The sequence below is a fragment of the Phocoena sinus genome, chromosome 10 (assembly GCF_008692025.1).
Source record: "Phocoena sinus isolate mPhoSin1 chromosome 10, mPhoSin1.pri, whole genome shotgun sequence".
NCBI lineage: Eukaryota > Metazoa > Chordata > Mammalia > Artiodactyla > Phocoenidae > Phocoena > Phocoena sinus.
The window spans coordinates 46,776,750-46,793,201 of record NC_045772.1 but is presented as its reverse complement, the minus strand read 5'-3'; the positions used below and the strand labels follow the sequence as shown (position 1 = coordinate 46,793,201).

Sequence of the window (16,452 nt, the reverse complement as noted above, 5' to 3'; positions counted from 1 at the left end):
ACATTAAAAATTAACATGTTTGAGTTTTGAAGTCACACAAATCTGAATTTGAATTCTGCCTCTAGCACTTTTTGTTTTTTGGATCCCCGACTCTACTGATTTTTTTTTTTAACATCTTTATTGGAGTATAATTGCTGTACAATGGTGTGTTAGTTGCTGCTGTATAACAAAGTGAATCAGCTATATGTAGACATATATCCCCATATACCCTCCCTCTTGCATCTCCCTCCCACCCTCCCTATCCCACCCCTCTAGGTCATCGCAAAGCACAGAGCTGATCTGCCTCTAGCACTTTTTATTAAGCGATTAACCTGGAGAAAGATATTGATTTGGGGCCTTGATTTTTTTGTCTGTAAATTGTCATCTAATCATGAGGGGCTTTTTTTAATGCTCAAAGGTTCCTTGTTGACACAATTTCTTCCACCTTTACAATAGACGACGCAATTTCAGTAGCCATATGGTTTCAGCACACAGCTACCTCTCCTGAAGTTTACACGAGGTCCTTAAATCCTCATGTTCCCTGAACTTTATAGGTAGAAGTGCATAACAAGCAATGGCATAATACAAAGATTCTCCAATTTTGCTTTGAAGACTGTGACACCTAAACTCCAAGATAGTCCCCAATGATCCCTGCCTCCTGGTATTCATGCCCTCTGCAGTCCCCTCCCCATGAGTGTGGGTGAGACCTAGCAACTCATTTCTAATGAATAGAATACAGTGGAAATGATGGTGTGTGACTTGAAGACGAGGTCATACATGGCACTGTGATGTCTCTCTCTCCTCACATATTCTGGGGGAAGCCATGTCTGAGCAGTCCTGTGGAGAGGTCCACGTGTTGAGGAACTGAAGCCTCCTGCCAATAGCCATGTGAGCGAGCTTGGATGTGAATCCTTCAGCTTAGTAAAGTCTTCAAAGACTTAGCCCTGCCTGACAGCTTGACTGCAGTAAGCCCTGAGGCAGAACTACACAACTAATCTGCTCCCAGATTCCTGACCTTCAGAAACTATGTGAAATAATAAATAGTCCTTGTTTAGAGCTGCTAGATGTTGAGGTAATATGTTATGCAACAATAGACAACAAATACACAGAGCAAATCCAAAATGATAAAGGTGGTAGGGTCTACAGAAAAAAATGCCATTTTCAAGGTAGACATAACTACATTTATTTGAAAATCAAGGAAAAGAATTACACATTTGATTGTTTTAATAAAAGTACTACCATATAAAAACATGGCAGAGATTTTTCTCTCAGGCTTTTATATTCATTCCTTCCAGGAACTTGGGTCTAGTCCCAGGACAGCCTTGGAAGGCATCAGAGTCGCATCCTACACTGCAGTAGACTTGTGTCTTATATCCATGTAGTATTTTGGACTTGGTATTTACTATACGGCCCCGAATACCCTTGACACATAATAATTCATAATTTTCCCAAAGCCGGCATTTGCTTCCCATGTTCTGTGAGTTTGCCTACCACAAGCAACTCACTTAGCCTATGTACTAATGTAGCTTTTCTGGTCCCCACCACATAAGCAGTCACTATCAAGAAGTATACAGGTTACAGTGGTTTTCACAAATTTGAAACATTCTTGGGATAAAATATCCTGGGTCCAACAGATTGCCCTACATCACAGTCCTCACAGGCAAATAGTCTGGGCGTTAGGACACAGCCCAGGTACCTTAATTTTCTCCGGTGTCAGAGTGAATCTGCTGCCTTTTTGGGCCACTGTCAGAGAATGACTTTAGTCACCCTGTTTTTATACAAGAATCATATTCTTGAGGCCAAGTTGTAAGCTGTCATATCCTCATTATTTCTTGAAGGGGCAATCATGTCTTAGTAACAACTGCAGTCTAGATCTCTGCTTTAGCATACATTTAGCTGCTATCTGGTGTCCATTCTGCCTTTGGTTGTTAATAGTGTCCCAATTTTTATTCAGGTAACCTCCCCTCTCATAAAAAGATTATGGGTTTTTAGGGATGCTCTCGGGGTAAGGCATATGGTTTAGGTTTGAGATAATTTGCCTTATTTTAATCACCTGGCCACAAAATGTTCAGGGATGAAGTAAGTAATTAACTTAAATTGGTCTATAGGGATGCTCAGGATATTATTGACAGTTGTGAAAGACTCATTCTTTCCCACTGAATATGAACCTCCAAGGATAAAACTCCAGGAGTTTCAGGAAACCATGATAAGATGAAAAAGAATCAGTCTGAGAATAAAGTCACTCCATGGAAAGCAGAGATGGGAGATTGATCCTGGCCAATTATTTGAGCCCTCGATCAAACTATACCTAAAGCTAGATATACTACAGAAGCGTCGTTATTTGAACCATGAAATGTTCTTTAGTTTTGATTGGGTTCTTGTCACTTGCTACAAAATATTCTTAACCATTAAGCCTTCCCTGACATGGAAGAATTCCAGGGGTAGTTATACAGCTTAAACTCACCTTTTGGGACATTCACTATACTAATACAAAATTATGATTAAACTAATTTGTCTATTAAAATACAATTATTTATACACATCACATAATACACTAAATGCTACAAAATTTATTTACTGTAGCAAAGAAATGAGAAGGCAAGACTTTCAAAGCCCTTCAAACCACATCTAGGAATTATCTGTTTACCTGCAAGATGAAACTCAAAAACTTGGTCAACAGCAGAACCAAGTTGAAGAGAGGCATAAACCAGAGCTCAGGATGTAACTGAAACACAGAGTTAGCCAGAGCTTTTGGCTTTAATGGTCTTTGAAATCAACCACTTGATAAAAATCTTTGCAAAGAATGTTTTGTGTCAAAAAACAAGAGAATGTCTGTCTGGGTGATGGTCTGGGTGAGTGGTGAGCAAGACAAGAAGCTTCAGGATTCTAGGAATCTCACAGCGACCATCTCAGGCTCTTGGAGACTCGCCATCATCTTCTCATGTGCTCACAGAAGTCTTCCCACTGCCCCCAAAACTGCCACTATATCTTCTCTTTTCCCCTCCTTTCTCCTTCTCCCTCTCTTCCCTCCTTCCCTCCCTCCATCCCTCCATTCCTTCCTCTCCTGTCCCCTTCCCTCCCCTTCCCTTCCCTTTCCCCCTTCCCTCCCCTCCCCTCCTGTCCTTCTCCTCCCCTTTCCTTTCTCATCCTCCTCCTCTTCTTCCACCTTTCCTCCTATTCCTTCCCTTTATTTTCCTTCCTTCAAGGAAAGGAGTAATCCATAATCTCCTCATCCTTTATATTCCAAAGCCTACCTATTCCCCAGTTCTCTCATACTTTGCACAAGCTAAAATGTTCTTCACCCAGCAACCTATGCTGAACTTGCTGAACTGGAAAAGCCTGCATCTGCTTCCACTCTACCATTTTCCCTCACACCCCGGGGTTCCCTCTTTCCTAAGGTGGTAGCCTTGTGGCCTGATGTATATTGATGGAATTCTCAGCACTCATTTGGTTAAAGCCATTTTTTTTTCTCCTACCACAGCCTCGACCTTGAGGACATTCATATTCCCTGTATATTGCATTTGTACAAAAATCTTAATAACAGCTTCTTAATTGAACCTCTGGAACATAATTAGAATGCTTTGGGATAAACATTCTAATTGTGCTGTCCTCTCCTTGGAATAAATAAACTGCATATTTTCCTGACTCTAAAAGAAAGAAGATAAAGGAAAAAATTCATTTGTGGACAAATGTTCTTATGAAATGCTTTGTGCCAGAAACTTGGAATCAGGAAAGGAGGAGGGATACATGCATCTTTCATGTTCCTGTTAAATTTTTAATTTTAAAACTCATGGTTTTGATGATGTCAGAAACAAGTGAGAGAAAAAGAAACAATTGATCTCTCCTCTGAGCTAGGAAGATTTAAAAGTTATGTACTTGTACATTTTGGAAGTTGGGAGTGGCTTTTTACTCTGGCTAAAAGAAAATCACAATAATTCTCCCAATTCAGGAAATGAATACTCATTAATACTGCTCATTTTGGTATAAATTAAGCCACAAAATAATTCTTTGGTACCACAAGAATTCTTTTGGTGCCATGTATTACACACATACACACGTATGCAAACACATATCAATTACTCAACCAAATTCATTTAGCAGCTGAAATCTCTCCCTTTCATCATGTACGTTCTATTCCTAAATCTCTTTTCTGTAAAGCATGAACCTTCAAACCCGCTGATACTTGGTTAAATGCTGACCCTCTGCTTTTTTGAGTAAGCTGAAAATTATTGATTTATTTAAAAATAACTCCACTTCCCTGGTTTTCCTACTAAATCACCATGTGCCTAAGTAATGTAAGTGGATTACAGGAAACATTAGCACTAGCAATGGTTGTTGCAAGCCACCAACGCCATGGCACCGTTAGAGACTAGATCAAGAGAGGTTAGGGAAGGCTAAGCCGCAAAATCCCCCATTGCCTTCATGTCATCATCACCCAAAAGAAAAAGCACAGCTTCTTCATGAATCTCCAAACCACAAATGAGCTAAAAGTGAAAGGACCTGCCAGAGTTCCTCACTGATGCCTTTTATTCTCCATAATATTAAATTAACTAGACAGTACATGACATTATAAGATAGAACAAACCTCTTGAACCGTAATTCACAGCGACTTGAAGAGTTGACGACTATGGGTGGATGATGGTCAATAGAGGAAATATCTCTCCTGAGCCTGACCATTAGCACAGGCATATCCAGATACAGAGACATTATTAACATCATTTGTCTTCACTCAATAGACAGAGCGCATGGCTTTCACCTTCAGAACATCTGTTACTCGTGTAAATGCAGAAAATTTGTTCAAGTATTTCACGAGGCCAAATCACCCACATATTTTCTCTTAACAACAGCTCATCTTATGTTCTCTATTTATGATTTTTATTGGCTTACCAACATTTCTCCCCAGACATTTCCCAAGCAAAACTAGAGACTCCATTTCACTTGTGGATGCCCCAAATGATGGGTATTTCTAGATACCCCAAATGATAGCCAGATCATAATAAATATTGAATGGATACTAGTTGAAAACATCAATGAATGGATCTTTGATTCTCAATACTAAGTGTCCTATATGTAGTAGATTAAAAAAATAAAGAAAAGGAAAAAGCTTATTAATTTTAATTACATTAGGTTTATAGAGAGGTTGCCAAAATGCAAACATGGGTTCATTGAATCATCTTGCCTTAAAAGTCAACATATTTGGTTATGGTTGGGGGCAGAAATGCAATTAACAACCATTTAGCTACTGACTTGTAGTTTTAATGTGGATCCTCCTATTGTTAATTTTAAACTCGAGAGGGACTATAGTCCAAACAGTGTGTCAACCTTAGCATGTGTTTAAACTATGATACGTCCACAAATTGGGAACCTCTGGCCTGGTTACATACCCTAAGAATACAAAAATGGAACCATTACATCACCTTGATTAATAAAAGGTGATGCTTGTTCAGTGATATTAGGAATATTATCCATCAATTACTTCCAAACCATCTTATCTACTCCAGTTATAGAAAACTCTCCTCCCTGTACATCACTCTCTCCCTTTCAGGGTCTCTTCATTTCTTGTAATTTGAGTCAAGTGACCAGAAGATCTTTAATAAGTACTATTTATTTACATAAACTGAGACTCAGGCCTAGCTTCTTAGAACAGATTATCACAGAAGTCAGGAGGCTCCATACACGATATGATCCAACATAACTGTAAGGACTTCCTGAAGCAATTTTTTGTTCAAATTATTAACACCTACTATGCACCTTGCATTGTGCTGTGTAGAGAAGATACAGACAAGGCTTCTTATTTTATGGGCTTACGTTCAAGAGGAAGCCAACAGATAATAATCAAGTAACAAAAAAGAAATACCAGAGAATAAGAAGTGCTATGGTAAATAGTCATTGAGATCCAATGATAACTATTCACCATCAGGTTTTGTTTGTTTGTTTGTTTTAAAGTATCAACCACAGAGGAAACCATCAGATGAGCATCAGTTAAATGCAGTACTTACCACCACAATCACATTTGCTGCTGGGATTGGCAGGTTTTCCACTTCAAGGTCTTGACCAGCCATGGCCAGTAGATTGAGAGATGGGTCATATGCAGGTCTAGGAAATGCTGAATTAACAATTTGGTGGCGTTTGCTTATTTGAGCTTCAGAAGAGGAATGGTAGCTATGTTTCTGTATGTCTTGTGGAGCTATATCCAGGCTCTTCTCAATGTCTTGTGAATGGTGATAAATGAAAGCTGGCTTCCCGCTCTTCTTCTGATGAATTGCCAAAAAGTGATCATTATTTCTTGAAAGGCACCCTGAAAGGGGGAAGAAACAGAAACGAAAATCAAAGACCTTATTCAGTAAGTTGAATAGAATATCTGATAAAGAGAATTACCCGTTCTTAGGAAGCTTTAAGGCTTGTGAAGGATTTAGATCAGTTCATCTCCATCTTTGTCCCTGCTCCATTATCCCCGACAATGAGAACACACTTGGTGGTATGGAGGCATCTCAGAGACTTTGGGTGGACAGAAGTGGGCATAGTTGAAAAAGTTCTATTTAAAAGATATTCTAATGCCTCTTTTAGTTAGGAATTTCCTCCTTTATCTAAGCTCATGGTCGTAATACCCCATTGAGCATCTCTTCTTGGATGTCCTAACTGTTCCTCAAATGACAACCATTTATATCATATTCAAGCTTTCTTCCCTTTAATCAATAGCATTTCACACAATTCTTATTTTATACTTCTTTTATCCTACTTATAATCAACTATGTGCAATTTTAAAGATACTTATAGACTATTTTAAGCTGACTAAGGGCAGGAATCTGAGTATACGCATTGTGGTAGCAACTTCCAGTTGTGTAATGATATCCATTCTCTCCTTCTTACTTAGTAATATGGCCATCTAGATAAAGTAGTACATGCTCCTTTATTTCTTCTGTTAGGTAAATATCCACTGACTTGAATAACTTTTTCCTATTTGTCATTGGCCACAGGAGGAAACAGATAACATACACATGTGAGTCAAAAGAATATCACTAGGTCAAACACCAATTAGAAAAGTAAATTTAAGACCTTCTGTATAAGATGATAAGCAGATTGAACAGATCACAACATAGTAATGCCACCCACACTGTCCTAGCGACCCTAGGCACCACAGATTTTCCCTGGGTATGCCTATGGCAACAACAGCTGTACAAGTGCTGTCCTTAGAAGATTACTTCCCTCCTTTTATAAGAATTCTGGGGTGCCTAGAATTCTTGCTGAATATTTACAGTAGAGGAATTGCTAGTTTTTACAGCTTTTTCCATCCATCAAGCCTCTGTGACCAGTATATATTTCTAGCACCTGCAGCAATCCTGTCTTACCAGTATGCTGTCAAATTTCACTTAGAGATAGGAAGACAGGTTATTTTTTCAGTCAGCTCAAGTGCTTTCATCATGATATAATAGTTTGGGAATCATTGGGTCCCAGGGACTTTAGGCTTTTACAGCATTCAAATCACAAATACATTTCACGTGAATTCTGAGATAGTCATATTGGGTTGGCCAAAAAGTTTGTTCGGGTTTTTCCTTAAGGTGTTACAGAAAACCCGAACGAAATTTTTGGCCAACCCAAGAGAAACTAGTCCTCACGTCTTCAATCCTGAGCACACTGAATTGACTGTAATTTTTTTTTTTTAAAAAAATCAAGCTACCATAATTTGCCAAAGATGATGATTGGACAGTGTTACCCTGAAATGACTGTAAACTTTGTTTCTCTGAATGAAATAAGAGTTCCTCAGATTTGGAAATGACATTGTCATTAGGAACATATGTAAATGAATACGGTCCTTCACTGTTAATATTCTTGCAGTTTTTGTTTGTTTGTTTGTTTGTTTGTTTGCAGTACGCGGGCCTCTCACTGTTGTGGCCTCTCCCGTTGCGGAGCACAGGCTCCAGACGCGCAGGCTCAGTGGCCACGGCTCACGGGCCCAGCCGCTCCGCGGCATGTGGGATCCTTCCAGAATGGGGCACGAACCCATGTCCCCTGCATCGGCAGGCGGACTCTCAACCACTGCGCCACCAGGGAAGCCCTATTGCAGTTTTATTAATGGAGACTAGTGCTAAAATATTTTAGATGTATATTAACTTTCTGACCACAAATGTTTGTTTAGTATTTTACTAAAAGTAATTCACTAAATGATACTGTAGTGTCCTACAGCATTTCTATACTACAGGTGAAGTTTCCTCCCTCCCCTATTAAAGGACTGAGTCTGACATTGTGAAGAGCAACAATGACATGGCCACCTTGGGGTTAAGAAATAGAGCACATATATTATTTTTATCCTAGTTGACTCTTTAAATACTCCTCATTTAAAGATGGTCTCTTGTTTCAGGAAAGGCATACTGCATACTTGAATGAATTTGGGTTTTTCACCTGAGGGATTGGCTCTTCTACCAAAAAGAGGAATCTATAACATTCAGTAGCATGGCAACTGTATCTAACATGATAGTGCTATCGAAATAGTCATGTTAATAAAAATTAACATGAAAAAAAAGCTTGCAAGATTCGGGAAGCCAAAAAAACCCCATAGTGGGGGATGGTGAAGAATTTCACTAAGAAAGAGAAGCGGCTCAGAAGATCAGAGAATGCAGATTTATAAGGAAGGGAAAAATGAATGAAGAACTGAGAAAATTACACAGCTATCTTCAATCTTTCTTTTTATATGATCTCAGTCACAGAAAACCTTTTCAGAGCCACCTTATGTAAATAGGTGAGTCCAACTAACAGATGTCTCTTGTGCTAAAATTGGCCTACAGGGAAAGGTAAAAAAGTCTAATTTTAAGCGCAGTTGAAACACAACTAACATTTCCCAGCCCTATCCAGTCGTATATGTGAAAGGACTTAGTCCTGCTTTGGCCTTGAGTAATGAGAACCAAGATGGCAACACAATATTAGGAACCCCACCATAGCCATTAGGTAAGAAAAAGTTTTCCAAAGTGTTGTGCTTAGATCCCTACATCAGAATTACCTAGGATATTAAGATGCAGAGTCCCAGATCTTAGCCTAGAACTACCATAGCAGATCTCTGGATATGTAGCCTACAAATCTGGATTTCTAATTGAAATTTTCTCACTTTCCAACCCTAAAGTTGAGGACCACCAAGCTAGTATCTGGAATAAGTTTTAGTTTTTCTGTCTTCAAACATTACCCCTCTATCATCACCTCCTTCACTTTGACATTATAAATATACTCAAGTAAACATTTTAGAAATGTTAAGATTGAGATGTCTATTAAATATCAAAGTGGAGATGTTGAATTAGAAATTTAATAAATGTTTAATTCATGGTTGGAGAGAGAGAGAGATTTGTGTCATCCAATACAGATAAAATTTAAAGTCAAGTGACTGGAGATTGATTGAGAAGAGAATAGTATATAGGACAGAACTCCTGGTAAAATTACAATATTTAGTGTCAAGGAGCTGAATGAAATGGAGCCAGCAAAGATAAATGAGAAGGAATGGTAGTAAAGTAGGAGGAAAACCAAGAAAGAGTAGTTCATAGAAGATTAGGAAAAAAAATGTTTTAGAACCTGTATGCATTATAGGGTCTTAGACAGAAGCAACTGAAAATCAATCTTATAGTGATGTCTCTAGAAACTAGAATATAAATGGAATTTCCACATGTTTCCATGCAAGCTAAGTCACACTGAAGACACACGCATAGACTTAAAAAATTACAAGGCACATGGTGACCATTGCCATGAGAGATGGTCAGAAGATGGAGAAGTAGGAAGATTCTTATCTAAGAAAGAATAAATAAAAGAGAAAAATAAAGGGGCCTTCAAAATAAGTTAATTAAAACATCCAAAGAGATAAAAGAGAAAAATAAGAATAAGGGATTTGAGGAAAAGAGAACAGGCATGTTTCAATCCAAGTGGAAATCGTAGAAATGAAAAATATCATAATTGATGAAATGCAATATATGGGTTAGACAGTAGACTAGACACCACTGAATAGAGAATTGGTAAGTTGGAAAAGTTTCGGTAATAATTCAGAAAGCAGCACAGAGAAATTAAGAGAGGAGATAAGAAAAAGAAGGTAAGAGTTTGTAGTGGACTCTTCAGATGGGACTCTAAGACCCATACCTACTGGCATTCATGCCCATTGACAGTGAGCAAGATCTTGCTCTTGACTTACTTCTAACCAACAGGTGATGGGATGTCATTTAGCATTCCTGCTAAAAAAGATGTCACTTCTGTGTTGCTGGGAAACTCCAGCTGACTTTGATGAAGCAAGTTGCCATGTTGGAGAGGTCCATGTGAAGAAGGAGGCTTCTAGCCAAAATCCAGGGAAGAACTGAGGCTCTCAGTTGCAACAATGACTGAGGAACTGAATCCTGCCAGCTATCATGTAAATGAGCTTGGAAGCAAGTCTTTCCTCAGTTGAGTCTTCTCCTAGGAGCTTAGTGCAGGCCAACACCTTAACTGAAGTCTTACGAGACACCTTGAAGCAGAAGTCTCAGTTAAGCCACGGCCAGATTTCTGACTCACAGAAACTGAGAAATAATAAATATATATTGTTTTAATCTGATAAATTTTAGGGTAATTTGTCATGCAGCAACAGGACACTAATGCAGAAAGACTGAGTGATACTGAGGATAACATCATGGGGTGTAAAATACCTTTAACAGCATTGAAGACATGAAGCATTAGAAACATTGAACATTTTACAAGATTTAAGGAGGGAAGTGATATCATAAAATTTATGTTTCTCAAAAATTACTCTGGCTATACAAGAAAATGGATTGGGAGGAAGTAAGACTAAGTGCAAAGGTACCAGGTAAAATATTTTAGATGACAGAATAGCCCAGACAAGGTGTCAGTAGAGCGACAAAGCAGAGACAAATTCCAGAAGTGTTAAGACATAGGAATTGACCAAAAAAAAGGGGGAATAAATTCAGTCATTGAGTTAATGTTGTAGGAAGGAACCAACAGTAGATATTTAAGGATAATTCTATTTCTAGTCAGCAACCCAATGTATGGAGGTGCCCTTTACTGAGACAGAGAAATGTAATTCTGTGGTGCCTACAATATAAAGAAGCAGAAACATCTAGAAAGCAATTATGTTTATGTGGAACTCAGAAGAAAGTTCTGGACTAGAGATAAATACTTAAAAACCATAAGCATAGTAATGGAAAACTGAGTGCCTGAGTGAGGAGACTGCCTTGTAGAATGAGAAGAATTATGAGTCTGCAGCGAAGACCCAGAGGAGGCCACATTTAAGGAGCAGCTGGAGGATGAAGAAGAAAAATTAGAGACTGTGGAAGTATGGAAGCCATGGGAAGAGTATACCAAGGATCTGTGATTGTCAGTGTCCAGTGTCACTGACAGTCTGAGAGTTCAAACAAGACAACTCTAAACACTTACATAGGATTTACTGATTTAAAATTCATCAGTGGACAGCTGAGCCTGGATATTCAGAGGACCAGATTCAACACGGAAAAGGTTTGGGGACAGCATTCTAGAAGCACAAAGCAAAGCACCCTCCCTGTTGAGTCCCTGAACAAAAGTAAAATAATTTTAAAGGGTTTAAAAGGGTATGAAAGATTCTGAGTCTGGGTAAGATGGAGCAAACACACTCCGCCTTGTTGCTTACATTAAATAGAGCTATAAAACCTGGACAAAATGCATAAAACAGCTATTTGAGAACTCTGGAAAGTAAACAGTAGCAGAGGGATTGGGGATGAAGAACAGAATTCAAAATTCCACAACATCAGCAGTAAGTTTACCATCTCCCCCTGCCCCCAGTATCCTCTAGGCAACCCACAGTGGACACCAAAGTGCAGAAAAAGACATCTCCAGGAGAAAATAAATACAACACCATAATTTGTGGGATGCAGTTGAAGCAGTGCTTAGAGGAAAATTTATAGCATAAATGCTTATATTAGAATTTAAGCTTCCACTTTAAGAAATGAGAAAAAAGAAGAGCAAAATAAATGTAAAGTATGCAGAGGAAAGAAAGTAAAAAGTTAAAAGCAGAAATAATTACACTGAAAATAGGAAAACAATAGAGAAAATCAATGAGACAAAAGCTGATTCTTTGAAAAACATCAATAAATTGATAAAACTCTAGCAAGATTGACAAAGAAATACAGAAGACACAAATTACCAAAATCAGATGAAAGAAAATCACTAAATACCCAGTAGACATGAAAAGGATAATAGGAGAATACTATGTACAATCCTTTGCATATACATTCAACAATTTAGATGAAATGACCAATTCCTCAAAACCCACAAACTAAAGAAACTCACCCAAGATGAAATACCTGACCTGAATTGTCCTAAAATTATAAAAGAAATTGAATTCCTACTTAAATTTGTTTTCTGAAAAAGAAATCTTCAGGATCAAATAGTTTCACTGGTAAATTTAAACATTTAAAGAAAAAATTAACTTCAATTCCAAACAACCTCTCCCAGAAAACAGAAGAGAAGGGCACACTCCCCAAATCATTTGTGAGGCCAAAATTACTCTGATAACAAAACAAGAAAAAGTCAGTACTAAAAAAAACAAACAAACTATAGACCAATATCACTCATGAATACAGATGCAAAACTCCTCAAGAAAGTATTAGCAATTGAATGCAGAAATATAAAGGCTAATACACCATAACCAAGTAGGGCTTATTCTGGGAATGTAAGTAAGGCTGCTTCAATATTTGAAAACCAATCAATGTAATCCATCATATTGACAGTCTAACAAAGGAAAACCACATCACACCAATTGATGCAGAAAAAGCATTTGACAAAATTCACATCAACGCATAGTAAAAAAGTTAAGCAAACTAGAAATAGAAGGGAACTTCTTCAACCTTGTAAAAGGCACCTGCACAAAACCCCACAGCTAACATTAGGTTTAATGGTGAAAGACTGAATGCTTCCTTCCCTTAAGATAGAGGACAAGGCAAGTATGATATTCTTAAAACTTCTATACAATGCTGTACTGAATGAAAGTCCTAGTTACTGCCATAAAACAAAGAAAAGAAGTAAAAGGAATCCATATTGGAGAAGCAGAAACAAAATTGTTCTATTTGCAGATAGCATGATTGTCTGTATAAAATCCTAAGGAACTCATCAAAATTTTTGTAGATCAGGTGAGTTTAGCAAGTTAATAGAATATAATGTCAACCTATGAAAATCAATGGCATTTTCTAAGCTAGCAATGTACAATTCAAAACTGAAATTTAAATAAATCTACAACAGTTGCAAAAAATAAAATATTTAGGTATAATTCTAACAAAACATGTACAGGATATATATACTGAAAACTACAAAACGCTGAGAAAGTAAAACAAGAAGACCTGAATAAATAGACAGACATACTGTGTTCATGAATTGGAAGACTCTACATAATGAGGATGTTAATTATCCCCAATTACAATGAAAATTCAAGCAGAATTATATATAATATACATAATTATATACAATACATATTATATATAATTTTATATGTTCTCTGAACAAAGGCAACTTTGTTCTCTGATCATTTTGTAAAAGGACAATCATTGTTTTTCAAGGATTGCCAGCACTTTCTTCTCTAGAAAGGAGATATAAGTGGATAACATCATGGAAGTCCCTTGGGAATTTCTACATGAGAAATGACAAGGTTCTCATTTGATTTGTAAATGTCTCTCAGGCAAAGTTAAAAATACACAAGTACCAGTGGAAGTTTACTTAGAAAATGCCAATTAATAGTACTGAGAAAGGAAAGAAACATATTTTTTTAAAAAAAAGCAATGGAATAAGAGATAAGGGACCTAGATTGTTGCTTCAATACCCACCCCCTCTCATCTATGTGAACTTGAGCATGTGTCCTCAACCGCTCTAAACCTCAGTTTTCTCATCAGAAAGCAGTGAGAGGCCCGCGTACCACAAAAAACAAACAAACAAACAAAACCCCCACTCTTCCAGTTATTCTATAATTCTATTGGTAATGCTAACCCATGAGGTCACCACGGCACTAATCTCCAGTTAGAAGCACCCACAGTACCAACACTGAATCTTCCTGGTGAACACTATTTCCATCTCAAGATGTGACAACTGAGGTCTGTTAGAATAACTTCCCAGGTATAACTTGTGTTCACTCCTACTAATCTTAATAGCAAATTATATCAGTGTTTTGAAAGACTCCACTATGGCTCTGTCTGTATATAAAGCTAATTTTGTAAAATTCAGTTTGTGTGTCTTAGTTATGTTCTTACAACATACGTTATATGTATGTATGTATATAGTTATATGTGTACACATTTGTCTTATATCCTGACACCAACCAATCTGACAAAAAAAAAAGTACATCTTCAGACCAGTAATGCTGTCATAAAAAGTAAAATAAAATATGTTTCTAAAAGATAACAGACACAAATTTTAATTGAATTATAATTATATTTATGAAAATTGTAAACAATCATGGGCCCTCCAAAAAAGAGCTTGTCATTGAAAGAACACCTCCCTCCAGAAATGTTTTTCCTAAAATCTAATCTATGCACTGGTCTCTAGGATGTGAAAATATAATCCCGTGATGAAGCTCTGCGTCTTCTTCTGATACTACTTAAATGCTTCACATGTTTGGCCAGTGATGTACCTAGTATATCTAAAATAAAAATAAGAAACGAACACCAAAGTAACTTGTCTTATTTTTATAGAGCTGCCTCTATTCTTCTCCAAGCAGGAAAGGCCCTGAATCCTACAAGAATAAGGAATGATTTTAATTAAGGCATCTTGTAAACTCTTCCTGCATGTTCTTTGATATAAACACTCCTTCACATTTCCTCAAATATTCCATTAGAAAATGTGGCTCCTACACCCACTTACAGCCCACTGTAACTACTGTGGGTGACCCTCAATTCTTCCTATTTATCCCTTCCAATCAAAGTTGAGCTGCACAGTGGAGAACTCTATCTGGGAGTCACAGAATGGAAAAATGTGTGCCTGCCATGTGCTGGTGGCAAAATTACAATGAAAAGAGTTTCATGTTTCCTGGGTTTTGCCCAGCTTTAATAGCATTATATTTCATCTGATAAATGTATTACAGAGTGAAACATAATACACTTAGGACAGCACTCTTTGGGGCAGCGTGACTAGACATAAGTCACAAAGGAGAAATGGGTGAAGACCACTGGCCTCGGACCCTGCTGAGTGAGACTTATGTTGGCTCAGACGGAAGCGCCCCAGTTCCTGAAGAACTGAGTTGGAGGGTGCCTGGAGGAGAGGTTGACAGGAGTGAATGCTACTATCTCTTAAACTTCACAGCCATTAAGAGAAGATCTCTGTCAAGATATGCCCTCTGGGGAAATGCAGAAGTGGGGAAAAATGATCATAGGGTTATAAAGCTGAGAAACAGGAGCCTTTGCAGAAATCATAGGAATCGCATTCCAAGCGCACTTACTGAACGAGGAAGCACCAAGTACATTTGTAAAATCTGATATTTATGCCTCATTGTTATGCAAACAGTTAAAATATTACTATTTATAAATAGTTACAGGAATTATAAAATATTACCATCATTTTTACAGTAGAGTTCTCCAGATGACTTAAAAGTCTGACTCCACTGCAGGACAAGGAAAAAGAAATATCTATTTTAAGAATAATTCTTGTGGTAGATTAGGAATTATATTAAAATATAGCAAAATGAATATTAGAACATATAAAAAATTACAATATTGTCATAGCAATGATACTACAGAGACATAAAGGCCCGAATATTAGGGCAAGAGGAGGGTGAGGAAGGAGGTCCACAGTGGCCACTTGAAGAGATCCCTGACCTAGTATCCTTTGCCTGCATTTAGGGATTTGAGGGGCACTTGGTAGGCCCTTCAGGTCAACACTTCTACTCCATCCTGCCCTAGTCCCTTCATCCATCACTTGAAATTAATGCCACTGGTCTAAGGTACTGCTTTCTCATGGGTCTTTGGACAAAATGAACATTGGCTAGGGAAAGACCATCCAATTAACAGCTATTTTTATCAGGCGTAGATCAGTGTGTCACATCTCTTCTAAAATACAGCTAGCTGAGGAGAGACCTCTCCTGCAATGGGAAGCAAGAACTACAGACTTTAATCGGGGTGGAGAGGAAGAAGAAAGTAGGAGGTTGAGGTTCAGCCTGAGCACACGGCTCCAGAGGGTGAATGTCAAGACATCAAGGGTAGGGGTGGGCGGTTGCCAGCAGTGAGGGCTGATTTTAGGCTGAAGTATAGGAGACCAGACGCACCTCTGCTTCAGGCACGGGGCAGGACTGGCCTGGAGGCATGGACTCTGCACCCGCTGAGAATTTATGGTCGACTCAGCAGAATGTAACACTAAGGAAGGCAGGATGCCTGATCCCCAGAATGCACGTGTGGAAACTCTGATTTCATGAAGCCTATACCCTCCCCTGCCACACACACACCAAAGGTATGTGGAGAGGGATCTCAAAGTGGAGTATGCAAACCCTACAATGCACAGGGTTTTCAA

At 38.1% G+C, this 16,452-nt stretch overlaps 1 protein-coding gene across 3 annotated transcripts in view; it reads right to left on the bottom strand.

Annotated features, from left to right (window-relative positions):
• Nucleotides 1-16,452, bottom strand: part of PTPRR (protein tyrosine phosphatase receptor type R) — a 257,281-nt gene that overhangs the window by 220,751 nt on the left and 20,078 nt on the right. For all 3 annotated transcript variants that reach the window (XM_032646704.1, XM_032646702.1, XM_032646703.1), the window contains one exon: nucleotides 5,979-6,277. Coding sequence is in view for 2 of the 3 variants with exons in the window: in XM_032646702.1 (XP_032502593.1) it covers nucleotides 5,979-6,277 (299 nt within the window). In the remaining variant the exon portion in view is untranslated. The remainder of the gene's footprint in view (nucleotides 1-5,978; nucleotides 6,278-16,452) is intronic.